The 24,025-nt window shown below is 41.6% G+C and overlaps 1 protein-coding gene across 4 annotated transcripts in view; it reads right to left on the reverse strand.

Moving 5' to 3' along the window:
• Nucleotides 1-23,620, reverse strand: part of STON2 (stonin 2) — a 78,454-nt gene extending 54,834 nt beyond the window's left edge. For all 4 annotated transcript variants that reach the window (XR_014317570.1, XR_014317571.1, XM_082761113.1 and 1 more), the window contains exons 1-3: nt 23,491-23,620; nt 6,797-7,009; nt 6,048-6,302 (exon numbers count right to left, since the gene is read on the reverse strand). Coding sequence is in view for 2 of the 4 variants with exons in the window: in XM_082761113.1 (XP_082617239.1) it covers nt 6,048-6,302; nt 6,797-6,884 (343 nt within the window). In the remaining 2 variants the exon portion in view is untranslated. The remainder of the gene's footprint in view (nt 1-6,047; nt 6,303-6,796; nt 7,010-23,490) is intronic.
• Between the last annotated feature and the right edge of the window lie 405 nt (nt 23,621-24,025).

The raw sequence follows: 24,025 nt of genomic DNA on the forward strand, positions 1-24,025 counted from the left end.
ACAAGTGCATGGCACTGTTAGACTCCACTGGATGGGAGCAGCACTACTCAGCTCTCCGCCTTACATCCCATACTGCTGGCAACTATTAGTTTTCCTGTTGTTCAAGTATTGTAGAAGCAGTACCTTTTCAGAGCAGTTAGATTTTGTGCTTCTGCCACTGCTGACAAGATCTGAGTATCTACGTTGTGTGACACAGTGGAGTTCTTACAGCACCATAGGTTTTATAAAGTGGTTTTATTGTATTTCATTAAGCATTCTGTACCTGTGGTGCCCATTCAAATGCAGCAGTCATCTTAAGGAAGCTACATATGGGAGTAGAGTATAAAAATAAGATGATCTATTGATGTGAATTAGAAATGGCTTTTGTGTCTGAATATGCAGAATGAAGTACCCCAATCTGAATAAAATGAATAACATTTCTGCTTAGTTTAGGCCAAAAATCCCATTCCACTTTCTTGCCAGAGCCTACATGTCAAGCAGTAAGTCCTGCTTAACCATCATCCAGAGCTGATAGAACAATCTTATTCATGCACTACTATGAATTTGTCTTGCAAACTCTACCCACCATATCACTCACATTAACATTTGAGTTAACAAATGTGAGTAAAGAGGAAAAAAAAAAGATGCAGTAAAAAATCTTCCTGAACTAAAGAATATCTAATTTAACCTTGGGATAATAACTGTTTGCTAAATTTGTAAATCTACGTTTATCTCTTAAACAAGCAAATATTTCAGTGCACCTCAAATCTGCGTTTATAGAACATCCTGAGATACAGAGGTTCTCGCCTCAGCATGTAACACATAACCAACCTTTATCAGGCTGACAAATACTTTGGAAGAAAATGGCAAATTAACACTGAAGAGGATTTCTCTCTATCTCTCTCTCCATCAGAACAGTGTGATGGGACACCATCTCGTTATGGAAAAACATACCCTTCTGTGTGCATAGAGGTACTATGCAAACAGTGCTCCCTGCCTTGCCAGCTAAGTGCAAATTTACTTTATATAGCTGCGCTGTTACCCTCAGGTAAGCAGGCACTAATCTATTTATATTTGTACAGCTGTGAGCCTATGTACTGAGCTGCTTCTGAGTAGTCATCCTGAAGGATGAGGAGCTGAAAGTATATCTATCTCCTTATCACATCACACATACTGACAACTATCTTATAGTAACACAACCTAAAAAGCCCCACTTCTCCATCCAGTAATTCTGCACTGTGTCATGCTTGATGCCTGTCAAGAAGCGATGACAAGTACCTGATTATAGTCTGCCAGCCCCTCAGGCCTTTTGTTAAACATTGTGTGAGGTATCTGAAAAGCAAACCTTAAAACCTTACCTGAAGTTGCTTTGATGGACAATGCTCAATTGGACACAGAAGACACGCTTAAACGCTGAGCTCTGTATGTGAACCAGTAACAAGACACACTTTTTCTAAGTGTGTTTTATAAAAAAGGTCTTAGCTGTAAATTTGCAGTGGTGCCCTTTTTTGTTTTGTTGAAGTCAGTCAGCAATATAAAAACCAGTCTAATTTAGACACACATAGGATTTAATAATTCATATACTTATGTAATAACAGTAATTCTTTTTTGTTTGTTGCTTTCCAAACCCAAATTTTGTCTAATGAGTGACACTGACTGGAACATCATTGCACAACACTTCTACATAAGGGCAAATTAATTTCACTGTAGGTTAGTTGTGCCACTTTGGAAGAATAATTTTTTTTTATAAATAAAGTGGCGTTTATTTTGGAAAACAGTAACCATAGAGAGCTTTTCCTGTAACAGGCATTCTTTAGGATCTTACTACAGTCAACTTCCACCTACCACTGTTAGGTTCCTGAACTTGAAACTATAAATTTTTTCCCTATACTGAGTCAAACAACAACCAGTCTCAAAAAGCAAGACAAGCTGAACCAAACATCTGCATGCTAAGGCCTGTCCTAAGATGCTCCTGCTGCTCTCCAACCTCCTGGAAGTTCTGAAACAGAAATCCTAAATAATATAGTTTTTTTCCTAGAAATTTGGAATTCAATCTCCAATGTCAGTAGATGCCGAGGCAACGCCTTGCAGTTGCAGCAGTTCTCAGAAATCTGTTTGTGTTGAAAGACCAGGGACAGAACTGTTTGGAAAATGCAAATCCCATAGCATGCAAAGAATAGTGAAAAATCAACTCCTTGTTTCCCAAAGTGTTTCCTTCTGTGTTTTCCAACGTGTCCTTCTACTTGCATTTTTATTTTTCTGCATCCATTTGTTCTTAATACATTGGCTTGGATTTTAATTAACAGATTTACTGTTAAGCATTCATTCCTTTTAGATGTTTTGAGGACATATTCCTTGATCCCTGCACTGTATTCCCATAAACCTTTTTAAATATAAACATTGTTTTTTTCCTATCACACAGGACCTCTGATTTTCTTGATTTTTAGACAGCATCTCAGTTTGTCTAGTTTTCAGTTGCTGACCTTGTCCTGCACGTACTTTCCACTTTCAGACAAAACATCATGAAATGGTTAAACTGAGGTTTGTCTCACTGTGGGACAGCCTCTCAAGGGACATGGTATGAAACCAAGTTACTTGAGCCATTTAAAACTAGACAAAGCTCTCGGGAAGAAGGAGTGGGGGTGGAACAGATGATGTAATAGATCTTGCCTCGCTCTAATTTTGGTGCTTTGCTGAATACCTCATTGAATGCAAGGGTGCAGCTAACACCCATAGAATATGAGATTGCTAGCTGAAAGCCCATTGTATAACAAATGCAAATGTTATGTCACTGGCTGGCTGTGATCATTTAGTGATTATGTAACGTTTGTGATAGGAACATTTGGGTGATTTCTAAACATCCCAGTTTTCATTTTTGCAGTATCAGTTTGACGAGTCTGACTAGCCAGATAATAACTATGAGAAAAATCATGTTTCTTCTTTTTCCAGCAAAAGGGAAATGTGGAAGAGGGCATCACAATGCATCATTTCTGTGACTAAATATTTCTGTGGCCTCACTCAAGAGCTACTGCTTCCCAGGGAGAAAGCCACATGACTATGCAGCTGTCAGTCACCTATGCATAAACCTGAAAGGCAGAAATATTTTGAAAGTAAGAGATTCTGTCTGAAGCTGGTAGAATGAAGGGTTTACAGGAATGTCCTAAACAAAGGCAACTTCTACTCTAAGGCTCACAATGTATGTTTTTCATTGCTACACCTCAGCTTTTATGCTTTCTTTTCATCTTCTGAATTCTTTTCAGCCCTGTTTCTTGCTATCAGTCCCCCTGGTTTCTGCTCCCTCAATAATGTTTTCACTTTTACCAGAACAAGGGTCCAGCATTAGATTTGCTTTTCTTTTAAACATATTTCCTACAGGATAACCACCATGTGGTAGCTGCATTTTTAAAGTAATATTTTTTTCAGATGGTGATCACTTTTGGACAGATTCACTTTCTGAGGAACGTGTGCAGAAGTATCATGACACTAGGGTCAGAAGAAGATAGCGTCTGTCTCTGCTAGAACCTGTCCTCTCTGCTCTCAAGGTGCTCTGGAAACATCATTTTGCAATCGATTTTCAAAATGTGCTTCCAGGCAGCCTGGCCATTGGTCAGGGTAACTGTCTAGTCAGCTGTGCAGATGCTTCAGTGTGGAGAGACAGACAGACAATTTCCTAAGTGCTGGAGCCCTGACAGGAACATGGCTGGGGATGCTGAGACTTCAGGACATCGCTCTTCACAGCTGCCTACACAGGAAACAGATTTCAAACATCTCCATCCTTCTCACACCAATCTGGCTGTTGATAGTCGGTGTTCCTACTCTTCCCCTCCAACTGGCTATTCACTATTGTTCTCATGTGGGCTGTTTGCTACTGGAAATGAACAATTGCTGTCACCGCAGGCTTTCCACAGACCGTGTGAGTGTATCACGGTTGTAGCAGAAATATTCTGGCTTTGCTGCTGCTCACAAAAAAAGATGTGACTGCATTATTAACTGAGAACAAGCCTGAAGTTTATCCTACTTCTGGCTGTCAAAACCCCCTCGGAGCAGACAGCCAGCAACAAATAGCTGTCATCTCTTATGCTCTGTGACCTCCCCTTTGGTGGCTGTCAGCTGTGCTGGTCTGGCCATTTAAATGACGGGGTCTTGAAGAGGAGTGGGACTGGCTCATAAATATGGATCTTAAACACAGGTTATGCACATCACCTCATTTTAGAAAAAAATCTCCCTAGGCTTCCTGTGTAGTAAGTAGAGAAAAGCAGCCTCCCACACAGGGATTACAGGGAGTAACAAAGCAAGGCTCACAATATGCCTGCCAGGGGAACCATCCTCCTCCATTAATCTCAGTCTGATGCTGAAAGTTAGAGTGCAAATATCCCTCCAGTGGCATGGATCACTTAGGCCAAGCACTACAGAGCAAAAATGGGTGCTTTCTTTAAAAACAGACATGTTGTTGAACAGTCTTCTCTGATCACCTTTTTTGGATATCCAAGAGCTCTGTCTACAACCTGTATCCTGTGTCTGAAAATACAAACCAAGAGGCACTACTCTTGCTAAGCACAGACCTTGAAACTCGGCCACATCCCTTTAAGAACAGGAAATCAAGTAATAAACCATCAAATTAGTTTTTTTTTTTTTTCCAGCTACCTTTCTTTAGTCTGATCAAATATTTTGTTGTTGTTGTTGTTTAAGAAGAAGGTGCACTTAAGATTTTCCAGTCAACAGGGACATCACAGTAGGAAGGAAATGTGGTATAAGAGCAACCAACAGCTACATTTGAAAAAGTATGTGGCTGTATGTATCTGTATGAGTAAGAGAAAGTAGGAGGGTCTGTATTGTTTTCACCTAACTGTGAAATAGAGAGGTAAAGCACCTTAGTTTTACAGATTTACTATTGTGAGTACTATTCTTTCTCTCCTTTTCACCAGGATCAGTAAATATTTACAACTAAGAGCAATTAAAAAACAAACATAAAGGTAAGTAGGACTAATGAAGAGCTTAAAAGAAAAAATATTTGCCTGAAGATTCCCCCACCTGTCCTGCACAAAATTCTAACCACTGTCTTAAGTGGACTAACCTGTAGGACCCACAAAGAGAGCTGATAGAAAAAAACTTAAAGCCCAATTCAAAGCTGCTAATCCAAGTTTTCTGACAGAAGCATTATTTACGTTGCAGGGAATATTTGATGGACTCAGTGAGGAGAATGAAACTGTAACTTTTAAAACCACTTTAATAACTAGAAGTAACCAAGTGGTATTATTGAGAGAGTATCTCAATTCAGGCATGAAAAAGTAAACTAAATGTTTTCTTTGGGTAATTATTCCGCAGTCTCCTATGAGAAGGAACCGAAGTGTGTTCATACAGAAAAGCTAGAAGCTTATATAGCTGTATGAGTTAATGCAAGCTGAGGAGGTAAGCCGGAAGCTTTGCATGCACGTTTGAAGCATGTCAGAAAGAACTTTTACATTGGAACAAAAACATATGCAGTCCTGGAGATAGGATCGACTTCTGCTGTCTTTGTAAATCTCAAGGTGCTTGAGCATCAGAAGACAACAAAGAAAACCTGATGGAACTGCCACACTAGCAGTTGGTCTTTCTAAGCTTCTGGCAAAAGCAGTGTGGGGATTATGAGCAGATAACAACATCAAACACAGACAGGAATCAACATTCTTTCAGTTCCAGATTACAGGAGCAAACATGGCTCAGACTTTTCAGATGGCTGTTCATACCTGTACATAACAAACATCACTACTACAAATACCACTGCATTGTTTCCCCAAGAATGCATGTCGGCAGTCTCCAAGGTCAAGATACATGTATAGGGTGAATGAATCACCGAAACTTTTCATTTTTTTTCATGAAGAAAAGACATTGTGTTTATGTTGCTAGATCAATCCAGAACTATGTTATGATCCATTTTGAAACTCTGACAACATTAGTTGTGTTAAAATATAGTACAAAGTAATCAAAATTCAACCTCTCAGAGATCAAAGAGCAAAGTAAAAATCTGGTAGGCTCTCACTGAATTTTGTTAAGTTACTGGAATGGACCTTTTCATGCATGTGCCTCACCTGCTTGTGGATGGGTGGTTGAAGCACTGGTCCATGGTGCATCTTCAAACTGAACCCAAGCTCTGATAGATGATGACAGATCAGCTCTGGGACACACATGGTTCCCAAGCGCAGTAGAGTCCTCTTTGGGCTTGTCACCTGCATCATCTGTCTCTGTACGGAAGAGGTCCTGAAATTCTCCATCCACATTATGGCTCTCTTCTGAGGAGGTGTCTGAAGAAGAAAAACATTTTTCCAGAGGCTCCTCAGTGCTACCTAAAATAGAGAGAGAGAGAAAAAAAAAAAAAAGGACAAAGAAAAAAATAAAAACAAACAGCAATATTGGTAGGAATGACCATTACTTCATCTTTTTTATTGAAACCTCTAAAACTTGCCTTTGAATGTACATGGAAAATTTTCCTTCACCTAATACAGTTTTTAACCTAACACTGGGCATAGATTTGCACCTAATTGTAATAGGTGAGATTTCCTTCATGGTCAATTGGATATTGCCTTATATCTCCAAGAACAGACCCAAACCATGTAACAGATCTGTGCTAAGAGGTGGGAAAGTGCTTTACATTTTTGGCCCCAGTTCTCATATTACGTCAGGGTAACAGGACATAATTCAACTTTTACACATATCACTTCTACTTAGAAGGCAAGCTCTATGATCCTAAATGATAATACTCTATGCAATGCTATGTATATGATAGTATAAATCAAACAAAAGGTCTTAAACAATTCAAAGAAAATCAGAAGTACCTTACCTCGTGGCTTAACCGGGAGGAGCAGCTCATCTGCGAAGGACACCCACTCAGACTGGTTGGAGGCAATGACACTAGTCAGAGACGTCATATTCACAGCAGGCTCCTCATCTTCACTTGGTGATTATAAGGAGGAAGCAGATTGGGAGAGAGGCACAGTGAAGATAAGCCAATAGAGAGAAACTCTTCCTTTGTGCTTTCTTTTCTTTTCAAATGCTGTTAAGAAAGGATTAAATAATGCTTTTTAGAAAAATAAATGGGAGAAACCAGTGCTACTATTTTAAAAATACAGAATGTTAAGACACTTTATTTATCACTGGCACAGTACTGCCAAAATGCTGCCATCCTTAAGAGAGGAATGTCACCTATGACTAGAGGAAGGCTACAGTTGAACAACTCCTTCATTAAAGCTTCCGAGGGTCTTCAAATATCCTCATGTTAAAACAGTCAGTCATCAAAAACAACTCCTTACTCAGGGATCTATGTCTCTCAGAAACCCTGTAAGAGAGGTTATCAGGGAATTCCCCCCAGTCCAGTGAACTTTGGTTATGATGCAATGTAGCCTCAATTCTAATGTGTTGTGATGTCCTTGTTCAGTTTGCCGCTTATATCTGATCCTTCTCAAGAGCTAGCAATAAGCTGCATGCCTCATTATCAATAAAATTTATGTATCCAGTTCTGGAACTGGGACATATTTCCCATGACTCTCATCACAGTCTGGGCATGAAAAGATGCCTTCTCAGCTAGCTGCACTTTCAACACTGCTGCTTGACTGGTATGTCAGATTTTAAGTTTAAAAAACAATGTCTTAAACCTTGCCTGGAGTTAAGCACGATTTTGTGGTAGCCCAGCAAACACTTTCACAGCATCAGCAACTTTATTCAATGGGACGTACCCCACACAGATCTGTGAGTCTGCTAGAGCTGATGGGACGCTGCCAAGGACTCTGACTGTCAGCTAATAGCTGGGAAGGTCAGGCCTAGGGAGAGAAATTCTCCTTTTACAAGCACCCGTGACTGCCTCAGATTTGCAGAACACTTCAAAGCTCTCAGAGGACTATTGCCTCTATCTAGGAAAGAGTGGGAATTCTGTCCATAATCACCACAAGTACTGAAGCTCTTGTTGCCATGGTATTTAAGTACTTGAAAATTCTAAAACTCAAACTTGGTTATTTTAATGTGCTTTACGAGGCATCTCTGTCTCTCACCCAGCTAGCATATATATATTTTTTTGGTGAAATTTCATATTGGTGTACAAGAACAGATATTTTACTGAGGCTTCTCCTTACTCTAAACATTGTTTAGGTCCAAAGGACAGAACAATATTTAAATATATTGACTCTTGAAGCATTTTCTGCAGAAGGTAGATCATTCCATAGCTCCAGCATGATTAGTCTATTCAAGGCCACACAGTTATGGGAGGGGTAAAGGCCCATCAGCAAATAAGAGCTGCATTAAAGAGCCAAAAACTTCAGAAGCCTGGAAGTCACACAACAGCCTGACACCTAACAGAGAGAATTCATGGGTCCATATTCATTTTCTGAAGCATTCCAGTTTGTGCCCACTGCCTCTTGTCCTGGCACTGGGCACCACTGAAAAGAGCCTGGCTCCATCTTCATTGCACCCTCCCTTCAGTTATTTATAGACATTGGTAAGATCCCTCCTTCTCTTCTCCAGGCTGAACAGTCCCAACTCAGCCTCTCCTCATAGGTCAGGTGCCCCAGGCCCCTGATCATCTCGGCAGCCCTCCACTGAACTGTTTCCAGTATGTCCATGTCTCTCTTGTACTGGGGCCCAGAACTGGACACAGCACTCCAGGTGTGGCCTCACCAGTGCTGAGTAAAGCAGAAGGACCACCTCTGTTGATGTACTTGCAATACTGTGCCTAACGCAAGCCAAAAATACTGTTAGCTTTTTCAGCAGCAGCAGCACGTTGTTGACTCACGTTCAGCTTGGTGTCCCCCAGGATTCTTAGGGCCTTTTCTGCAGAGCTGCTCCCCAACTGGGTGGCCTCCAGCATGTACTGGGACCTGGGGTTGTTCCACTCCAGGTTCATTCATGCAGTGTGGGCTTTTCCCTGCCTGAGACTGAATTGATTTTGGGTGCTCTTAATAAAAAAAAACACAAAACTAAGCATAGAGGTAAGCTAAGAGAAAAAGAATAAACTGACATTTAGTGTCCCAGGGACTCCAGGTGAAGGGAGGAGAGGCTGACCTTGCTATCTTACTTTCCTCATGAGACCAATTAAGTCATATTTTCCTAAACAACTGAGTACTGACCTCTCCTTTCTCCTGGCAAAAACCTGACGGAAGCATGAAATGACAGGAAATGAAAAAAGAAAACAGTTTATTTTGCTTTTAATGCACATAGACGCCAATAGAGCTTTTTTTTTTTTTTTTTTTTTTTTTTTTTAAATGTCAAGGGAAAAAAAGTCCTGGAAGAAGGTAAGAAAATGAACTGTTTCAGCTGTGCAGGTATGTGGGAGAATTATATCATTATTTTAGCATAGATTTGCCTTTTTTTTTTTTTTTTTAATTCTACTGGCTTGGGACAAGCATACTTTCTAAATCCACTCAATATCAGACAGCAAAAAAAAAGTCTAGAATAGTTGGCTGGAGTTGGATTTGTTCTGTTTGGTTTTACTCCTGGGTTTTTACCAGGCACCCCCTCATTTCAGCACCACAGAAACCCTCACGTCACAGCATGAGAAATGACTGCCCCAGCTCCAATTCCAGATCAAACTGTTGAATGAGGTTCTGGGTCTCCACACAAATGCAGTATATGCTGCAGACACACACCCTACAACAGACAGTAAGAGTAAAAAAACATCAGGCTACCATGAAGCACGGCATTAAGTGTGTACTCCAATTATACAATTTCCCCACTGCTAGAATTTTGTACAGAATTCCCGGTTTGGTGAATGAAGGAGATGGTTGAAGATGACACCAAGGAAGTATTGATATGCCAGAGGGTAGGAAGGCCCTTCAGAGGGACCTGGGCAGGTTGGATCAATGGGCAGAGGCCAATGAGGTTCGACATGGCTGAGTGCTGGGTCCTGCACTTTGGCCACAACAACCCCATGCAACACTACAGGCTTGGGGCAGAGTGGCTCGAAAGCTATGCAGAAAAAAAAGGATCTGGAGGTGTTGGTCAATGCTCACTTGAACATGAGCTAGCAGTGTGCCCAGGTGGCCAAGAAGGCCAACGGCATCCTGGCTTGTGTCAGTAGTGTGGCCAGCAGGACCAGAGAGGTGATTGTCCCCCTGTACTCTGCTCTGGTGAGGCCGCACCTTGACTACTGTGTTCAGTTCTGGGCCCCTCAGTACAAGAAGGACATCAAGACCCTGAAGTATGTCCAGAGCAGGGCTACGAAGCTGGTGAAGGGCCTGGAACACAAGTCCTATGAGAAGCAGCTGAGTGAACTGGGGCTGTTTAGTCTGGAGAAGAGGAGGCTCAGGGGAGACCTTATTGCTCTCTACAACTACTTCAGGAAGTTGTGGGGAGCTGGGGGTCATCCTCTTCTCACAGATAACTAGTGATAGGACTACAGGGAATTTCAAGTTGCACCAAGTGAAGTTTCGGTTAGAAATTAGGAGACGTTTCTTCTCAGAAAGAGTAGTTAGGCACTGGAATGGATTGTCCAAGGAGGTGTTGGAGTCACCATCTCTGGGGGTGTTCAAGGAAAGGTTGGATCCGGTGCTTAGGGACATGGTTTTGTGGGTAATATTGGTGGTAGGGGGATGGTTGGACTGGATGATCTTGGAGGTCTTTTCCAACCTTAATGATTCTATGACTGTGTTGACTTAGCAGGGTTATCACAGCTTTTAGACAGGCAGTCTGGAAGCAAGGAAACACAGCCTGAGAAGATTATTGTGTCAAAGATTTTCAGAGCAGAGGCATTCTGTGGATGAATGTTAGGATGAAAAAAATATACAACACGGAGCATTTTGTACTCTCTCGGCTTTCAGAAGAAAGCTCTAATCCCACCACCTGACCTAAGCACTTGTAACAGAATTATGAATAACATGAAGCTAATTCCCATGCAGATTATATGTAAAAGATATAAATTAACCTCAAATTATTTTTAGTTCTCTTTGCTTTCCAAAATCATCCCCAGTGAAATACACCAAGCCAACCCATTATGAAACAAGGAGCTTTAGCCAGCGTGCTACCAATGCCACTATGCATTCAGTTAATAAAACGGTACTACAATTTGCAGAACTACTAGAGGTAAAGTTTCTTTAGGGATCCATTTGACAATACAGATAAATCTGAGTCCTTTCCTTAGCAAAGCAATCAACACCCACTACTTAAACAATGCTGAGAACACTCTAAGAGAATTTAAAAATTTTTCTCCCTATCCTTTCGAATGCCCAAGCATCTATAGCTATTCCTAGAACTATGGATTTTGGAGCCTAGATTGGGAACAAAACGGTCCTCCTTTACTTTAAGGGAGCTACAGTTAAAGCAAAAGTTTATGCTGAGCAGCTCAAACAAAAGGAGATGGAAACACATTTCTTGGATCAAAATATTCTGAGGCCAGCAATACACCTCTGTATGTAAATGGAATTCATGTCAGTTTAGATTTTGTTACTTATGGATTTGCGTTACGTGGATTAAGCTTTGTTGTGGAATTGGGAAAAAAAAAAAAAAGTGAACTAATTTATCAGATTTTTGTCAAAAGTTTGTGATTCAAAAATTTGTGAAGGTGTTTGACTACTACATTGTAAATATGACACAACACTAGATGTTATAAGCGCTGATCCCAGTGATCCTTACCATCAATTCCAGTGCAGCACTTTGACCACAAGATCTCAAAACTCTAACAGGCTTAAATCTCTGCTTCAAGTTTCCCTTTTTTGCTTAACAGTTTCACACTGGGGTATGCAATTCTGAGTGACAAATGGGTGACAGTTATTTCCAGTTCTCCAAATATTACAGAGCTGGAATAAAACTTACTGGCTGTGTAATCCTCCTGATGTTTTTATTGATGACTTTACATAATCCCTTTCTAATACTGATGAATGTTCATTTTAACATGATAGACTGCTTTTATAACTAGAAACATCTCCTTTCTGATCCCTGTAAATTCAGTTTTTAGCCATTTCTTCTCATGACACAGTTACTTGTCTCTCCTTTTGTATACCTTTGCTCTAGCAACAGATAAAAGGAAATACTCTTCTCCATTTCTTTGCTAAGCCAACAATATAATATGTGAGAAAGTTATGTAATTATCTTCTTAATTATCAGGAGTCTCATACCCAGCACCTTGCACACTGAGCCTGCACTTTAATTTGAACTTTTACCACTATGTGAATACAAACACTAACAGTAGTAGCAGTTCATGGCACCACTGAGATACTTCAGAATTAGCTACAATTACACGGTATATTTACAGAAACGCTATCAAAATAAATTAGCTACTCACATAGTGAGACAGAAAACTCAGACATTGATTCTCAGTACATTTCAACTGCATTCAACAGAAACAGCTTAGCACATTTAATCATTTTAAGCACTAAGGATCATTTCTTCAACTGCTTCAAGTCACATACATATGATGCATACTGCAGCAGGCTTTATCACCACTACTCAGAGCTCACTAGAGTACAGTTAGATGGGAAAACAAAAACAAACAAAATAGAACAAAAACCCAAGATGATTAAACTCAGGTTTTGCTTTGCAAATGCAGTATGTATAGCAAGTTTCATCTAAATTTATAAAGACTAAGTATATCGTCTTACATGGCAGCAGCACTAAAAAATCTTGTGATCCATACATGATACAATTTTTCTTGCTTATACATTCCCATACAATCCCAAGGACCTAAACAATAACTGGTTACTGTAGTTTGCATTCAGTCATTGTAGACTGAATGGAAGAGACCATGGAAGGGAAAAAAATAAACAAGTTATGCTACAGGTAGCAGAAAAAGAAATTAAGCCACAGGGACAGCAAAGAAGAAATGACTGCGACTTTGGTTTTAACAATCAAGTTTCATAAACTGCATCAAAGTCTCAAGGAAAAATACGTAATTTTATCTTGACCATGTCTGTTTGGCAAACCTCTACAGACAAAACAACTCTAATAGCATGAACTGCGGAATGATTGCTGCCTTGGGCACATTTCCAAATGAGTGAGAGCTCATGTTTTTTCCTCTCAACTTGGCGCGCAACAAGCAGCGACCATCAGCACATCATGACCTGAATAATAAACTCCAAATTGGAAATCTGTTCTCAAGCCTCAAAAGAAAGTTCTAAGTACATCAGGGTGCCACACCAAAAACAAAACCCAGTGACAAATGACAAGAAAAAAGATACCCAAAAGACATGCAATGAAATAAAGGAACTGAATTTTATTATTACTGAAAAATCATTACACCAGCTTCTGTCTAAATGCCTGAGAAAAGATTACCTTACGAATAACCTAGATAATGACAGGAGTAAGTCACGTTTAATTATTCTACGTATTTCCTGATACTGACAATCATATTTTTTCCACGTATAAAGCTCCGCCAGTTTATAAATTGCCATAAGGAAATTTCTGGCATGTTTTAGAACTTGCCCCAGTTTAACTTACTCTCATATGTGCCATTACACGAGTTCCACGATTTCAGATTTAGCTTAAGTTCAGTCATTATCTGTGCATATGAGACTCATATAATGAAAGTTCTCAATAGGTAAGGAAGAACTAGGGTTCAGAGGGAGCCAAAACAACTCACTTGTGAAGCTCCTCCAGCCTCCCTGGAAGCAGCAATGTCTTTGCCCACTACAGATTACTCCTAAGGGAACAGTAATGAGAGCCCTGATAGCACTGTGTGCTCAGAGCTTGGTCAATCTCACTTCAGGCCATTACAAGGTAGGTCACTGCCACTGTCCTACGGATTGATGATACAGATGGCAATTTTAGACCGAGATGGAGTGAGGCAGAGTGTGGTACTGAAGGTAACTAGAGTCATCTGGCACACTGGATGACAGAAGAGTGGTGAGGGTCTCTCTGAGAACAGGACCTAGTGCAGCCACACTAACAGCTATACCCAATTATTCCAAATTGATCTGCCTAAATTCAGACTGCAAGTCTGAAACTAGTGTTAAAGTTTAGGTGACCCAAAATGCCCTTATTTTCCCTTGACCACAAAAACCCACCCACACATACAACCATGCCCCACAAACATACAGCTCGGCTATGCTGGAAGCTCACATTCAGTGACAGTAAGAAAAGAGAATCTGTAGGTGACGTGCCGGTAAGGAAGCCATAAGTATCTCCCTCAGGAATACTTGTGCCAAGTCTAATATCTGAAAGGTCAACAGCTGCTGTTTTCTCTACATCACAGCTTATCTGTGGCAGAAGCTCCCCTGTTTTTCAGAGAGAACACCTAAGTTTTTCTCCTGCTATCAACACCAGGGTATTTAAGCTGTTGAGAAAGCAATGGTCTCTCTCTTTCTCTGACACATACTCATTTTACCTTGTGAAAGGTTAATTTATTCTGCTTTGGGATTGCAAATTTGCAGTAGTCACAACTATTGCTCAACATAACACAGCAGGTTGAGGGAGGCGATTGTCCCCCTTTGCTCTGCCCTTGTGAGGCCCCACTTGGTGTGCTGCATCCAGGTCTGGGTCCCCAGCACATGAAGGATGTAGGGCTGTCCGAGCAGGTCCAGAGGAGGGCCACAAAGACAATCAGGGGGCTGGAGCACCTCTCCTGTGAAGAAAGGCTGAGAGAGCTGGGGCTGTTCGGCCTTGAGAAGAGAAGGCTCCGGGGTGACTTTATTGCAGCCTTTCAATACTTAAAGGGGGGTTATAAAAATATGAAGAAAGTTGTTTTTTGCTTGGTCAGATAATAATAGGACAAGGGGGGATGGTTTTTAACTAAAAGAGGGGGGATTTAGATTAGAGGTTAGGAGGAAATTCTTCACGCAGAGGGTGCTGAGGCCCTGGAACAGGCTGCCCAGAGAAGATATGGATACCCCATCCCTGGAGTTGCTCAAGGCCAGGTTAGATGAGGCCCTGGACTACCTGATCTAGTGGGAGGTGTTCCTGCCTATGGCAGGGGGTTGGAGTTAGATCATCTTTAAGGTCCCTTCCAACTGGGGCCATTCTATGATTCTGTGATAACGGCTATCATAAGAGACATTCTAATCTGTAATATTGGAGGAAAATGGCTTTAAAAACTGCTTTCTTCTTTCAAACCCGATAAAGTGATTCATACAAGGAACATATTTATCAAAAGAAAGCTCCTACTGAGCACCCTTGTTTGCACATCTGATACAGACACTGTCATATGTTCTTGTCTAAATCACGTAGCCAAGCAATGCAGATATATTCCATTTACTAAATCCTCCAAAAGCTATTGTACTTTATTTGCTGCTGTGATGATTATCAAGGCGTGTTTTTTCTTTATTCTCTCTTTTTTTAAAGTTATCTAAGTGAAGTTAAAAGCAGTGTTGTACAATTAATCACCCCTGAACCAACTATGTCACTCACCACAGTCTGCTATCACTGAAGACAGATGTCATGAGGTGAGCACAGATCACAAAGCCCTGCCTGTACATATCCTTCTTCTAAACTGGGGCTAATAACAAAAAAAAAAAAAACAAACAGGGAAGTAAGTGATCATAAGTTTACTGAAATACAGCACTGGATGATAAACACTGTCCTAGTAAACTCGCATGCTGGCTTGCACGAAATGTCAGCCTGTTCAGCCAGACACTAACATCCTAGCATTGCCTAAAGACCTTGCAACAAATTAGTGCTTTACCAGTGTTCACTGTGTATCACCTCCGTCAGTGAAAGGAGAGCCAGCATAATTCTTCCAACACCTCAGGACTGGTATCAGTCTAATTGCAACTAAGATCATGCTGTGGTTTATGCTAGAAATTAGGTGAAAAAAATCTTTTCTAAAAATGGTGGGTACAATTAGTTGCTATCAATCAGTATTAGTTATACTTATTTTGGACCAAGGGAGCATGAAAAAAAAGTCAAGCCCTCAAACACTAGTCACATTCAAGACAAGGCAGAAACCGGATTGTGTAGGCAGAGATGCTTCACTGGAGGCTGAATGCCTACAGAGAGGATGGGTATTCATCTAGCTGAGCTGTCAGTATGTACAGAACAGGAGAACAGATTCTGAGTGAGTGAAAAAAAACAGAATCCAACTGTGAAGCAGCAGAAAAACAAGGACCATTGAGGAAGCGATGCAGCCCTGAAAGAAAGCAAAGAAGTTTGCCTGTGCTAAATGCTGGCTGGAAAAGGGGACTAGGAATATTGAACCAGAAAGCCGTGTTCTGTTCAAGTTTTCTCCATACTTCCATATAATTAACTATATATGCAAAAAATTTCCATGTAACTATACATCTATATAACATCTTTGATAACTTCAAAGCAGTAGCAACAATATCTCTCAAAGGAATCAAGTTTAAAAAGGGATCTTCACTGTAAGGGAGATACCGTTTTGAGCGCTATGTAAAAAAGCAATCTTAAAATGTGAGGCTGTCTTCCAGTTTGAGGAATTCCCTCTTAATTATTTAAAGCCAGACAAAATACAATACTCTGGAAGAGATATCACAGGGAACAGGCTTGTCCTGGCAGAAAATTCCTTAGATGATCCAACTGGTCCTTCCTCGTTTCCAGTGTCTGGAGAGCCAGCTGAGATTATGCAATTTAGTATGATGCCAGGACACTGCAGTCCTTCGGGGCAACCCACAAATACCATGTTTGTTGTCACTCTCTATTTTAGACACTCTAAATATAGGCCCATTAGACTTGATGGTGCTGATCATTTAGCATGACTACCCCATTTTAAGAGAAAGAAAAGTATCTCTGGAAGAAAAACATGCATGAGCAAAGGGACCCAGTATTTTATATGCCATTAGAAAAAAAAATAAACAAAGTATAAACAAAGACCTTGTCAAGTCAAATTCTTACATGGTAAATAGTATGCTTGCATTACTACTAATACATTTGTATGCATTACTACTGTCTAATACATTTGTGTGCAATTGTATTTGTTTAATAATGATCAAAACGTGAAATAAGAGTGTGTGGTATACTAAGTGTAGAACAGAGCATATGAGAAAGCACATTGATGTCAATAAAAATAAAACTTGTTTCAGTGGAGAAAATAAGAACCTGTTTTGGAATATGTCTGTCAGCAGGCCCTTATGTAGTCAGCAGGGTCAGTAAGATGGCAGTAGAGGTAAATACTCATTCCTCAGCATTACTCATCTTCTGGAAGTTCCTGGGAAATAGAACGCCAAAGGTTTCTTCTCCTCAGGTGCAAAAGGGCAGAGCCTTTTGCTGTGTATGAAGTTCTGAATTCCCTGCTTTCAAACTTCCAACTCTTTGTCATCATCCGCTTCAGTGAGCAGCAGCTGCTCATCACCCTTATGGTGCTACTCCCCTGATAGCTAGCTGCGCTGGTGAGCCAGCATGCAGCTCCACGCGTTCCAGGAAAGGTAGCCAAGATACATTGCCATGTATCCACATGAGGTCATGTAAACTCTGCAGGGGTACACAGTGAGAGGTGGACCCCTGTGGTATATGGAGGCAGCAAATCACTTTTTTTTTTTTTTTAAATTACACTCAGCATTTTGCTGAGGAAGCTACAAGAGGAGCATAGTGTGCATAACAACAGCAGCAACAAGGACCAATTTCACATCATGCTCAACAGCATCAAGTACCGCAGGACAGTTAATGCCAACATTATTGTATGGCTTCTATGAGATGCTTGTCTTTTAATCGGGTACTAATGTCCAGTTGCAAGGCATTCAGGATAGTGACACATGGGCAGTATTATGCACTGAAATTCATGTAATCCTTCTCCCAAAGGAATGGCTGATACTAGCCCCTGGTCTCACAGTGCTTGGAACAGCTCCGACAGTCACTGTGCCAACACACTTGCGAGCCAGCAGTCAGCAGATCATAAAACAGTGATCAAGGATGAAAAAAAGGAATAGACAATGGCTACTCACTCATCAGCTAGGGCACTATTGCTCAAGAAAACCGTCAAGAAATGGAATAGCAGGGAGCACTGCATTACAGGCACACTGACAGAGCTGCACAGACACCTGGGGGAGAAGGTGGGCCGTGGAGCAAGCTGTTTGCTGGGGGTGCTTCTGCAGTGACTGCTGCTTCTGTGCCTGGCTCCTGACAGTGGTATACAAGCACTGCAGGTACACGTACTTGTGTGCAATGCAAATGGGATGCAGACAAGAAGATTTTAAAATATTTGAGATATTTACCTCCGTCTTTCATAGAGGCACAGATCCACAAAGGGACTGAGACTCTCAATTGCTGTTACCAGGCCTGGCAGTAACTTCCTGTACCAGGGCTGTAAACCTGATTCCAGCCCCATTTACACAGAAAAACAAAAGCACGTTGTGAACTACTGGAATTGAGCAGAATTAGAAGAATTTACTTTTCTTCAAGACAAACAAAATTCCTGAAAGGAAGGGATTAAAACCTTAAAGTTAGCACTCATTTCAGTGTCACAGGAAAGTTTAATCCAGCTGTTTGGAGCTGCAGCTCCCAAAAGATCATGGCCACCCTCAATTAGTCTTAGCTCCAAGCATTTTCCTTTCAACAGCTTGGATTGAATACAGGGAGTATTTGCAATCTTTTCTGGGAAAAAAAAAAAAAAAAAAAAAAAAAAAGTGAACATTGATATGCTGGTGTCAAACTCTGAGCATATAAGTAGTGTGATAAACCAATACAGCTGCCTCCTTTCAGAAATTTGGCCAATTACATTGTGGAAGTCACAGAGATGAGTTACTTATGAGGAGGGGAAAAGCCTGAACCTGCCCAGCCTATTCTACCAGCCTACCTCTTTCAGTGACATTTGAGATTCTGGCAGTGCATACCAAAAAAATATGCTCCCAGATACCCACTGAGCTTTTATTCCTCATGTTGAACCGAATACCTTGTAATTTGGAATGATATGTAGGAACACACACCTGATGTTTGCACCGCATATAATTTTTTACATATGGGATATAATTTTAGCCAGGCAAGTATTTAAACTTCAGTGAACTGGAAATAATATGGCAAGGATGAGAGAAGCTGGAACATTTCTGGTGGTAAGTTTCTGTCCTCAAGGAGAAGCTAGTAATTAAACAGCAACTAATCATTAAACTTCATAAGCCAAATTCTTCTCTACAGCTGCTCCACTAAAACCACTTCATTAGAAAAATAAACTGGCCCTGTGCTATGGAGCTTGACCAGCTCAAGTTTCAGTTATGCAGCTAGTAATACTTATTCTCTTCCAAAATGCTTAGTAGGGCTATTTCCATGTGCCTCAATCACCCACATGACCACAAAACCACCACACAGTCCTGCAAAATGGTACCTTCTGTTCACGAGAGGCCTCTGCTTTAGATGGCAAAAAAAAGAAAATTACTGTATTGCATACTCACCCCCATTTTCAAGAGTAAATTAAAGATGAGTCTTTCATTTCGTCTCTCAGCTGGCAAACCCAAAAGCCCACAGCTTCTATAAATATTCACATCTACAAATGCCAGCTAGAACTTGGCCTAAAAGAGCATAATGAAACAAGAAACAACTCCAAAAACTGATCCTATTACTCCAGCACACCAGGCAGGTCTGCTGCCCATGGACCACAGGAGCTCTGCTTTGAATCAGTGCTCCAGCATCCACTGGCTGCTCTTTGAATACGACAACAGTTTTGGATGACTACAGCACCGTCATAGGATCTCAAAGTGTACCAGTCAATTCTATCCTCGGTTTCAAGCCAAAATGATAGTGCTGAGACATTTAGTTTGGTTACCTTAACAAATGGAGATGAATCACATTTCATTCAACTCCGGACACCCAGAGTTAGACATCTAAGCAGTCATCTGATGCTCTGTTTATAGTTAATACAAGGAAGATGACACCCCCAGAGTACCCTTTATCTGATCTATTTTAGAACAAGGTGAATCCCCCTTCAGAAAGCCTAAGGCAACCAACTTAGGCTCGTATGTCTTTTGCACACCTACATTAGGGCACCTGAAGCTCAGCCAAAAATAATGTTGTACCAATACCCAACTTCAGCATGTTTTCAACGTTTTAGGAAATACTTAGTGTCAGAAAAGCACATATGAAGGATTGATTTGGGGACAGGTGAGGGCAAAAGTTCTTCAATTTATGGCTCCCTTTCAACAGCTGTATAGAAGTGATTTTAAGAAACCTACACATCTCAGTAACCTACTTTCTATAAAAGTATATTCTATTAATAAAGCACTATTTGTTTGTATTGCTATCCAAGGGACACATGTTAATTTCATCTCTTTGGTTTTTTAAACCATTATGCTTTGATGTTTTTCCCATGTATTTTTGTGTAAATATACATCAAGGAATATGTTAAATAAATAAAGTGCAAACAAGCTGTTCAAGATGATATATCCAATGCTTATATTAACCTTATCAATAGGAGCAGAACTGTAGGGTGAAATACTTGGCATTAAGGGACATCTTTCACAGGGTGAAATACTTGGCATTAAGGGACATCTTTCACATTACTTCTTAGAGGCTTTTACTTCAAATTATCTCTAGTCTGATCCTGTGGATTGAATTTGCATTAGCACTTGGAGTACATTAAATGAGCGCCTGGAGTAATACGTCTTCTGGCTTCGTTTCAGCCAAAGCAAAATCAGTTGATGTACTCTGAGATGCAAAGTAAACTGCAGTTAAGCATGGATTATTGGGACATTCATTTTGAAAGCGTGCTCCTGTTGTAACCAATGCACTAATGCAGATACATCCGTAGTTTTTCAAAAAGGGATGGCACTTTCTCATTTTTTTTTCCCTGTCCAATCTCAGTCTATGAAATTTTACATCCTGAAGTTTTGAAAGTGATAGGATCTGCCACTCAGCTCACTTTATTTGCACATTTAGAAGATGAACAGTGAAAATTGATAGCATAAGTAAACAGGGATTTGTAAACCCCACCTGGGTGTCTATAGATAAGATTGCTCCCTTCAGATGAAATTCTGGCCCTGGCTGAGATTCTGGCAAAACTTTCACCATCTAAGAGGAGCAAAACTTAAAGTCCCCCTCTTGACAAATGTCCAGATGTATGAGCTGTAACACTTGTAGCTGTGTTTCCTAGGATTCAGATTTACCAGGTCACAGCTACAGCCATACTGCTGAAGACAACACGTGCTTGTATCCAAAGCATACAAAGACAGGCATTCCTTCCTTGAGGTTAAAGTTATTGCATCCATTAGCAGAACTCGCTATCCTTTAGGACACTATGCAGCATGGTTATGCAACAAAGAAAACATATTAAGAAATCAGAGGACAAAAAACATCTGGTTTTGCCATTGAGTACCTTATGGATTTCTTTTTTTAAATAATACAACTAGCATTTCAGAAAAAAATGCCTGAGAAGTTCCTTGTAAAGGCTCTCCTTTCCTAGCTGACAGCAGAGCAATCCTAAGCGATTGGCTCAGACATACCCAGCTCTTTAACTTGGCAAGATTGGGTTAGAAGATTGCTGCCACCACGTGAATCTTCATAGGTGTGTATACCTTCTTTGATGATGATGCTTTCTTCTTCTCTTTTTAGTTAAACTTTTCCATTTTCAAAGAGAAAGCTAATGTTGTTGAAAAGCTTCAGAGTGATGCTGAAGGCTTTACTTTCACAGCCTGCCTTTAGGCATAGGGCTTTTCAGCAGTTTAGAATTCATTTACTCTGTTCGTTGTCTACTGGCGGAGACCATGATGCCTGCTTTGCACAAAGCCTCAGCACAATACACGGGTTAAAGGCTGCAAGAGGAAGCAGGAGCAGAGCGCCAGAGCCAGGGAATCTACGAGCTGTGGTCCTTTAGTGAATGCCATCTTGGCAACCCCTCTCTGACTGGAAAAGTCATCGCTTCTGCAAGAGGGGCAACAGAAGCCTGGTAGAGCAGAACAGCTTGAGAGATTTCTAGCATACATCGATACTATTTCTCAGCCTCGTTTGCTGATGCCAGACTTGAGATAGCTGAAAATTAAGGACTCTAAACACGATGTGTTTAGCCCACTCACAATATGGTTTTAACCCACACACAGTCTGGGTTTCTCAACCAGGGAACTGTACCAGCTGCTACTTCTTAACAGGGTAGCTGGCAAGGTAGCACAAACAAGGGCTCCAGAGTGAAAACTGGGCACTATCGAGATGCAGCTGTCACTTTTGCACATCACAGCCTTTGGACTTTTACCTAAACCAACCACATAACAGAAGAGTAATTATGCCACTGATACAATTAGGGATCCAAGGAACTCACACAAAGGAGAAATCTGCAGCCTAAAGACCAAGATGTGCTGGCAAGTTCTTAATGCTAACTAAGGTTGTGAACCATAAGAGGCTACAGCGAGTCTGAATTGAGACACGGCACAATGTGGGAAAGAAAAATTTGGCCATTTCTCTTCCCAGAAAGTTTAAAGGTCATGTGCTTGATGGCTTTCATGTTTTAGAAATAATTCAAAAGCTACAAGTATAAGAAGAGCAGAGATCATTACATTTTCCAGCTGCGTTCCCGTATGTAGGCAAAACGAGACATTAGCTCTTTGAGAACTACTGTGATTTGCTTTGTACTTGAGGTCTCCAGAGAAGTTATCATGAAATAACTAACATTATACAGAAAACCACAAAGATTGTTAGCTGAAAAAGTCATGGCATTACAGATCAAACGTAATTCATAACAAATACCACTTCAAGTTATAATCAAGACTGAAACTTTTGGAGAAGAGATAAGCTAGCTACTTGGAGGCAAAGTGTTTAGGAAAATAGCGTGCATTGCAAAATCCCATGTAATAGAACCCACTGCAGTAACTGGTCTTATTTGTGGCAACACAAACCTGATCTACTAACAAATTTGTTTAACTGGAAAATATTAAGGCAAAGTCCAGAGCTCGCGTGCATATTACACAAGGTAAATTTCACTCAGCTAGGCAGATAAAGAAAAAAAGAAACCAGTCACACACAACAGGCAGTGAACGTACGCGTTTTGCAAGCATCCTATGGTTTGCAATTTACTTGCCCAAACTAGTAAGTTTACAAAACACAATTTCACAGAAGACAAGAATGATTCATGGATGATTCACGAGTACAGAAATGCTCGTGTTTGCCAATTTTTTCCTTGAAAAACCTAAAAGTGCCCTCAAACCAAGACAGTGAACTTACTCCAAGGGTAACTGCCATGAGAAAGCCCAAGCAAGCCCTGGAAGCAGCGAGCTGTGAAGCACCACCTGACCTCGTCAGGCTGCCCGGAGTTATTTCTTCATTTGTTTCTCTTTGAAAAGCTACAGTCACACACACACAAAGATTGTACCGCGGGACAACAGCTGAGCCTGATGGCAGCAAACCAGTCAACAAAATTATTAACAGGAACCAACGGGGCGCAGCGCAGGCACCGAGCACAAGGGGTATTTAACTCGGGGAAGCGAGGAGCAAAAGGGCTGGATGTCAGTCAGCATAGAGCGGCACCCTGCACGGAAACCTGCTCTCAGTGCCTTCCTACCCTGCGGTTTACACGGGGTATCGGAGGCAGCCCGCAGGAGAGGAGCGTCAGCGCTGCCTTCCATCGCAGCACCCCTCATGCGGATACTGGCCGAGCACGGCAGGGGCCGGGGCAGGGGCTGACAGCCAGGAGCCCGGTGCTCTCCCCTTGGTAAAGGCGGAGCTAACCCCAATTCCCCCTGTCCCCCGGCTTCCCCCTACCTGCGCGGTGCCGCTCCCCGGGGACACGCCGCCGCCGTGGGACCGGGCTGGGCTCCGCTGGGCTCGGCCGGCGCAAGCAGCGGCCCCCGGCCCGCCCCGGGCCCGGCGTCGGCAGCGCGGGGCCGCCGCCATTGGGCGCTCCCCGGCGGCGCGGAGAGGGGGCGGCGGCGCCGCATTGGGCCGTGAGGCCCCGGCCCGCCCCCGGGGCGGTGGCAGGGCGCTGAGGGGCTCGGCCGCGGCAGGGGACGGGACGGGTCCGGGGCTCGGGTTGTTGTCTCCGGCTACCGCCAGGGAAGGCTCCCGGCCGAGGGGCGGCCTCCCCTCCTGCCCGTGTGAATGTAAATAATACAGAGGGAACGGCACTTCGGGAATATATAATAAAAATATAAAAGCAGTCTCTTTCGGGGTGTTCAACAGAAAAGCTTACATATGTCAGCGCTTGTTTACAACTGATCCTAACCATGATTTTTTTATACCCACTTCTGGTACAGAGTAATAGGTGCCTCAAGGCTTATGGCATTAGATGGGTAGGTTT

Source organism: Aythya marila, assembly GCF_965140915.1.
Source record: "Aythya marila genome assembly, chromosome: 5".
In the NCBI taxonomy this organism is placed as follows: Eukaryota; Metazoa; Chordata; class Aves; order Anseriformes; family Anatidae; genus Aythya; species Aythya marila.